Source organism: Formica exsecta, unplaced genomic scaffold, assembly GCF_003651465.1.
Source record: "Formica exsecta isolate Colony F162 unplaced genomic scaffold, ASM365146v1 scaffold245, whole genome shotgun sequence".
Classification (NCBI taxonomy): Eukaryota; Metazoa; Arthropoda; class Insecta; order Hymenoptera; family Formicidae; genus Formica; species Formica exsecta.
Window position 1 is genome coordinate 825,324 of NW_021849727.1, and position 7,619 is coordinate 832,942.

At 34.3% G+C, this 7,619-nt stretch overlaps 2 protein-coding genes across 2 annotated transcripts; one reads left to right on the plus strand and one right to left on the minus strand.

Annotated features, from left to right (window-relative positions):
* Window positions 1-1,734: 1,734 nt before the first annotated feature.
* Window positions 1,735-6,140, minus strand: LOC115236103 (mitogen-activated protein kinase 1; the record flags this gene model as incomplete). The annotated part of the gene is made up of 8 exons (XM_029808314.1): window positions 1,735-1,800; window positions 1,884-2,016; window positions 2,103-2,291; window positions 2,426-2,593; window positions 2,704-2,955; window positions 3,064-3,174; window positions 3,269-3,395; window positions 5,902-6,140. Coding segments are annotated over 7 exons (1,212 nt in total), but the record flags the coding sequence as incomplete, so codon positions are not given.
* A 286-nt stretch (window positions 6,141-6,426) lies between these two features.
* On the plus strand, window positions 6,427-7,369 carry LOC115236104 (DNA-directed RNA polymerase II subunit RPB11). The gene is made up of 4 exons (XM_029808315.1): window positions 6,427-6,612; window positions 6,722-6,811; window positions 6,888-7,062; window positions 7,133-7,369. The coding sequence occupies exons 1-4, from the start codon at window positions 6,560-6,562 to the stop codon at window positions 7,166-7,168; spliced, it is 354 nt and encodes a 117-aa protein (XP_029664175.1). The 5' UTR covers window positions 6,427-6,559; the 3' UTR covers window positions 7,169-7,369.
* Window positions 7,370-7,619: the final 250 nt, after the last annotated feature.

Genomic DNA, 7,619 nt, shown 5'->3' on the forward strand with positions numbered 1-7,619 from the left:
TGAACTAATGATTCTTTTCCCAAAAAAAAATTATGTACTTGTGAATAGAACTACTTGCAACCGTCTACATAATTTGTGCGCATTGTAATCAAGGCTTGCAGTGTGCGAGAAAAGTGTAAACCGCGAGAGATTCTTTAATTCTTTTTATACACGATAATATTTCGCCATTCGAATGCGCGTAATTGATAAACGTCGAAGGAAGATAGATTAAATCGACAGAAATTGATAAATCATGACATTGTGATAATATTATAGAATGTTATTCGCTATTATATATCTGACATCCTTTCGCACGTTAACAGACGAAGAACGTCAAAACGATGTGCGAATCATCCTCCACAAAAATCCGTAATTACTAAAAATGCGTCTTAAATCTAGATAAGAATCTCTTACGAATCTTTCTTTAATTATCAATTTATTGGATGCATCAAGAATGTGAATTCGAAGAATGTGAACATCGGTAACAGTTAATGGAGGAAGTAAATATCTCTTCCCTGATTTTCTTTCGTCTTTTCTTTCGCCTCTTTTTTTTTTAATTCTCGCTCAATATAGTGGGAACACAACCGGAGGAAATTCTTTCCGTGGAAGAAAAAATCTTTCTGTTCGACAAAACCAAATAAAAATGTCGATGTTATCAGTTGGCGGTCTCGATTTCTAGTAATTCAAATTGACTTTATCGCGGGTAAATTTTTAAATTGTAATATCAGCTCTGGAAGAAGCTTTTAAACTCAAGTAAGGTTCATATTTCACATAAGATTTTTAAGATCTCCGAATGACAAAAATATTAACTTTGGAGCTTTTTCTCAATGTTATCTTAATTATCGCTTTATTCGTATCTTATTATTCGGGCACCATCGTTACTGTCAATGTACTGTGAATTACACGTTTAGAAAAAGAGAGAGAGAACGAGAGAAAAAGAGATCACGATTCTTTTCAACACATCAATTATATTCTATTAACCTCTCGTACGCTCAATTATAGTGGCGCCTATACGTCGCGTACTGGCTATAATGGTTGACTATCACGGACAGATTAAATACCAAAAGGAATTCTGCCACACACACGTGTACACACAGTCATACGTACACACATGAGACAAAGAACATCATACGAGATGAATTTTACACGAATATATGCTATAAGCGCCCAAATCTCGGTCTGGAATAAACGTTTATTACGTTTAGAGTTGAATCCGATATCTAAACCAGGACCTTCGCATCGAGGCACGAAAGGTCGAATGTATATTGCCCTGATTATGCCGTATAATTACGCGATATAATCGTAACTATTTCCCGCTTCCGGAAAGGGATAATTCCATAAAGAGAACGATAATATAAAGACAAAATATGTCGCGTGTTACATCTCGTCACGCTCGCAATTCACAATTAAATCACAGACAGACGGTATGGTACGGTGCAGTACGATACGGCGATGATATAAATAAAAATACATATTGTACCAATTGTGAAATATTATGCTATGTTCGGTATAACGTAAGAAACACTATATTCTCTTTCTTCTGGTAAGAACATGCGAATGTACAAGCGTATGTACGATTGCTTCACTCACCCGATTAATCGGTTCGATTAATCGTTCGTTGATCGCTGAACTACATCTTTCGTCAATATCCTAGCACTTATGTCTCGTCATTAATTAGAGCAGCGATAAAGCGGCGAATTAAAAATACGCTTTCTTTATACCAATTCCGTTGTTCTGCTTGTTGTTCTTTTTCTGTTTTTTTTTTTCTTTTCCGTTCAATTATCACGCTTATCCACTATTGAAATTCCGGCAACAATATGCCTGATAGGAAAAAGGAGAAGAGCACTCGATTATCGATAGATCATGAGATCGACAATTCAGGAGAAGCTGCACTTAGTACTCACCAATCGACTACATAGCGTTTTCTTGATGATTCTTTTGAAATAATAAGGTTTCTTCAAAAATATACTGTTTTAATACTTCTTTTGGGAGATCATCCAACTCCATGTCAAATTTAAATGGTTCCTCTGCTACAGGCTAAACGAAATTTATATTAATTTTGAATATAAATTGTCACAATAGTAACATTCCATAATTGTAATCTTACAGCGAATAGAGCTTACCTCATCGGCAGGATCATAATATTGCTCTAAATAGGGATGTGCCAGCGCGTCTTCCACCACGATGCGTCTATTGGGATTGAACGTTAGCATTTTGTCCAAGAGATCCAAAGCTCTTGGATCAGCATTGGGAAAAAGACTCGTCCATGCTACCTTTGGTTTATACGGCAAAGACTGCAGGTAATTGCGTGCCTGAAATCAAAGCGGTTTAATGCCACTGAATAAAATGCAAGTCAATGAGTATACGAGTTGTATTGCATAATGCATTTGCAGGATTAGATTTTAATAAGATGCAAAGAAGCATAAACGTAGGCGTAATGCAGTACTTTCTCGTTTATGATGCATTCGAGATCCTCCGGCGAGGGCGATCCGAGGACACCGAGGATGTGATTCAATTGATCCAAATAATGTTTGCCAGGGAATATCGCTCGTCTCGAGAGCATTTCCGCCAAGATACAACCAACTGACCAAATGTCTATGGACTTTGTATAACCCTGAATGAAGAAAATTGTATTACAGTAACGTTATATTTTTTCTCTTTCTATATGTGTAAGTTTTCATCTTTTAAGTAATGTTTTCGTTTAGAAGAATTAAGTCTAAGTACCTTAGAATTAAGCATGATTTCCGGAGCTCTATACCATCTTGTGGCCACATACTCCGTAAGGAAACCCGCGTGATTGTGCTCTGGATCCGCGACCCTCGCTAAACCAAAGTCGCATATCTTAAGGTCACAAGTGGTATTCAACAGCAGATTGCTCGGTTTCAAATCTCTATGTAACACGTTTGCCGAGTGTATATACTTTAGTCCTCGCAATATTTGGTACAGAAAATAACATATGTGATCATTACTAATAGCCTGAAAACAGATATTTTATTCGAGTATTTCTTGCTCACGAACTTATATCGCTTTTCTTCCTTTCTAGCAATTTCAAGCCAGTTTTGCGGATATATGCGGATTACTTACTTGTGTCTTCAATAATTTATAGAGATCAGTTTCCATTAGACACTGAACGATATATACGTCTTTCATTTGCTCTAAATTAGGTGCTCTTAATATATCCCTTATATCTATTATCTGTTGCAAAAATAACGGTTAATTAATAACAACAACGAGTTATTAAAAAATATTACGTTATTAAACCATTATCAAACTATTCACGTTAACTTACATTTTCATGCTTAAACCTCGTAAGAATTTTTATTTCTCTCAAAGTCCTCTGACTATATGTTTGATGTTCGAACGGAGAAATTTTTTTAATAGCTACTTTCGTTTTGGTTACATTATCGTAGGCAGATCTGTAAGATAGTGTTATAAAGATACATTATTCGCATTTATTATTTATCAAAGATTTTTTAATGTGCTTGGTCCTACAATCTTATTCATATTATCCCGTGATATATCCACCGCAATTATTTACTTTAGATTATTTGAATCAAAGAAATCCGCTTTTCTTATTGTTAGTGGAAGCAGAGCATCTCTCTCTCTCTCTCTCTTTCTCTCTCTCTCTCTCTTAATAGAAGTAAAAACAATATTTGTTTTCAGATAAAAGCATGAAATAAAAGTATTATACATTTTCCATAATAATCTCTCGTTACAGAATAGAGTACAGGAAAGCTACAAATACTCTTCTTTTTTTCCGCATTTTTTATTCGATTATGTGACTACGTTTACATGTCACTCTTAATTGGATTTAATAACATCCGTAGTTTTACAATTTATGAATCACGGCTATTTCTCTGAAGAATGGAATGACTATGATTGGCCAGTTTTAGAATTATTGATGGTATTAAACCTGGTTAAGGGTGACATGTAAAGTCAATGATACACGGAAAAAAAATGCTGTTGCTTCAATTAAAGTCTACGTCACGGGCTGCCACAGACATACATAGTTCATTCAATGATATTTTTATTAGACCAAATAGTGTACATTCGCGGATTAGGAGTTTAATTGCAAAAGATTTTCATATTTGCAAATTTCTACAATTTACTTATTAACAATAAGAAATTAATAAAAATATTAAAATATTTAATAAAAAAAAATTTCTATTTGCATTTTCATATTAAACATGCCTAAGAATAAATTTATCTTTTCCATTGTCACAGACTACGTTTATTTATTTATATGTCACCCTTAATCGGGTTTAATAATATCCGTAATTCTAAAAGTGGCCAATCACAATCATTCCATTTTTCAAAGGAATAACTATGATTGATCAATTCTAAAATTACGGATGTTATTAAATCCGATTAAGGGTGACGTGTAAACGTAGTCATAGAGAAACTTGGCATTCCTAAGCAAGCTCTATCTATAGAGAAATGTGTATCTTTGAAGATTTCGCAGTATGAAATGTGATTTTATATATGACATAGAACACGTGGTGGAATTTATTCAATTTCATGTGACGCATCCAGACAGAATTGCAATCAAAAATTGATAGGCTGGGTTAAGTTATACATTGAGAAACAACGCTCTCACTTCACATTTTCTCCATACTTTCTTTGACCAATTTAATTTAAAATACCGATCATTAATGTATGTGTATCCAATGCAATATAATGGAGCAATACAAAACGTTAAAAGATAATTAAATAAATAAAAAATGCGATATAAGAAATCTTTCTTTTATATTATTAATTCACATTACTATCTCGAAATGTTATTATTAATTCATAACTTAAAAATATCGCGGGCAACTATTATATTTCAAAAATTATCAATACTTTGATATTGATTCACATAACAATAATATTAATTCAACATCGTAAATATCGAAAAATTAATTTCAAATTTATCAAAAAATGTATCGTTAAAATAAAAAAAAAAGTATTTTTAATTTGCTTTTATTTCTAAAGCTTTTGCCACGCAAGACTACCGTCAGTTTCTAGTCTTGGCTTACGTTGCGTGTACGTGCGATTGTGTGCGTGTTACAATAATAACTGTAATAAAAATATAAAAGAGATACAAGGATAATATCGACGCCAGCAGAAAAAGCGTTAAGCCTGTATCAGACTATGCATTAAAGATTGATATTGAAGATTTGACCAATCAAAATAAAGAAATTTTAGCTTTTTTTTTTATTCTAAATTAAATTCCAATCTTTCTAATCTTCAATCTTGAATCTTCAATGTACTGATAACGGGCTTTATGCGTAAACATTTGTTTTCCACGTAATCCGTCGCGCCTTGCTATGTGATTGCGCACGTGTTAGATAGCACATCGATAAAAACGATAAGATTAGTAAATTGCAATTTCGTCTTATTAGCACATTAATACGGGGGAGGGGAAAAACGCAAGGGAATATAAAGGCGATAAGGAGAAAAAATGATGGAAAAAGAGAGAAAGAGAGAGAGAGAGAGAAGGAAAGAAAGAGAGAGAACGGATACAAAAGAGACAGAGACAATAGATGAGTGAGAAAAATACAGTGAAAGGGGCGTGACATGTGTTCGAAAGTGGCGGTACAAAATGAAGGTATACATATATAAATGTGTGCGTGTATGTGTGTATGTGCGGTGCGAGCGGCGCACGGATATGTGTGGTGGCATGTACTCGCGATCGGCGGTTTTTGTCGCGGCCACGTTTGTCGAATATATCGGCAAGCTGTTCTCGACGACGATTGTTACGCGAAAACGTCATAGCAAGCTGTCGCTGTTCGCGATGCAATTGTTGCCGAAATGAGCGTAGCATTACTCGCTCTCAATGTTTATCTCGGGCTATCGTCTGTCAGATGACGGCCTCGGAAAAGATCGGCCGCTAAACGCGGAACAGTGTGAATCGGCACACTCGGATAATGAAATACTTACACGACCATGCCGTAGGCACCCTCGCCCATGTATGACAGATTCGTGTAGCGCGGTCCGACCTCGAATGTTTGCCCGCGAACCACCTCGCAATTCGGATTCACGCCTTCCAACGCCGCCATTTTGACAACTACTTTGCGGCACCGTTCCGACAAAGTGCTCAAGCAGAGTGCCTCGCCGGAGAGCGACGCGTAACGTAACGACGCGCCACCAATGATGCCAGAATTTAGACGCGAGCAACCTTATATATACCATCTATGCGCAACACGCATCCCTAATGGAGGGGATAACGCACACAGGCGCGCTCGCCGTATATATGTGAGCTCGGAACTTCGGCTAACTTCGGATAACAGAAGAAGACAGATATATCACTTCCTGTCTCTTTCTGTATCTAGGACTGGCCAATCACAGTCTTCTTCTTCTTCTTCTAGGAATTTGAGTGGTCCCGCCAATCACGGTCATTCCATTCTTCAGAGGAATAGTTGTGATTGGCCAGTTTTAGAACTACGGATGTTATAAACCCGAGTAAAGAGTGATATGTAAATGTAATTTATAGTCTATGGTGCTTTTAATAATTTACAATAATTAACAAGGTTGTGGATACTGTGACTTATCTGTTGAAAGAAATTTGTAAAAAAAAAACAGGAATTTACAAAGCGAGATGAATGCACCTCCAACCTTTGAATCGTTCTTGCTATACGAAGGAGAAAAAAAGTATTTTCTAATATTCGATTGTTTGTTTGGCTCTAACCTCGTTTCGACGAGATATGTAAATAATAGAATCGTCCAATTCTATACATTTATTTCTGCGTGTTTGTTACAGGATAATAAAAGAACAAGATACCAAAGTGCCAAATGCTGCAATTTTTACAATCAATAAAGAGGATCATACTTTAGGAAATATGATTCGGAAGTAAGCATATGAGTGTTACATACTTTATTCCTTTTTTATATGTATAGTTAATTAATAATTGTTTTTAAATTTATAGTCAATTACTAAAAGATCCTCAAGTATTATTTGCTGGTTACAAAGTTCCTCATCCACTAGAACACAAGTTTGTTATTAGAATACAAACTACATCAGATTATACTCCACATGAAGCCTTTATGCATGCTATCACTGACTTGATTGCAGAACTTTCATTGTTTGAGGAACGTTTTAAAGTACGCATTTCTAATATAAAATATAAAAGCAACATTGTGTATGTATTACTGACTATAATTTGTTTTTTAGGAAGCAATCAAGGAGAAGAAGGAAGGTTTGGATTAAATAGACGAGCTGAAAATATATCCATGTATATTTTATTAAACTTTCTTTTATTTAATTCTTAGTCCTTTAAAACATGATATGTATATTAAATATGACAAATACATTTGTAAATAATTTAAACATATTTAATTGTACTAAGTCTTGAACTTTATATATGTGTATATTCCATATTTGTAAATATTTTAAAAACTAATATTTATATAAATTGGAAAATTTATTTTATATGTGTTCCATTGCATTCCCCATATTCTTTATTAATCAAATATTTTCTCAAAATTATCTGTATATAATGACATAAATTAGCTAAAACCACAGACTTTTATATTATATGTATATAGAAATGTGTGGCTAACAATAAAACAAAATATATCATTCTCTTCAAAGATTTCTTTATATTTTACTTTCGTAAGAGATCTAAAATTTAACATATGTAATATATAAATTATATAAT

Coding starts and splice junctions, on each gene's coding strand:
- LOC115236104 (XM_029808315.1), top strand. CDS start 6,560: ATGAATGCACCTCCAACCTTTGAATCGTTCTTGCTATACGAAGGAGAA. Junction 6,812..6,887: donor TTAGGAAATATGATTCGGAA/GTAAGCATATGA, acceptor TTAAATTTATAG/TCAATTACTAAAAGATCCTC. Junction 7,063..7,132: donor TGTTTGAGGAACGTTTTAAA/GTACGCATTTCT, acceptor TTTGTTTTTTAG/GAAGCAATCAAGGAGAAGAA.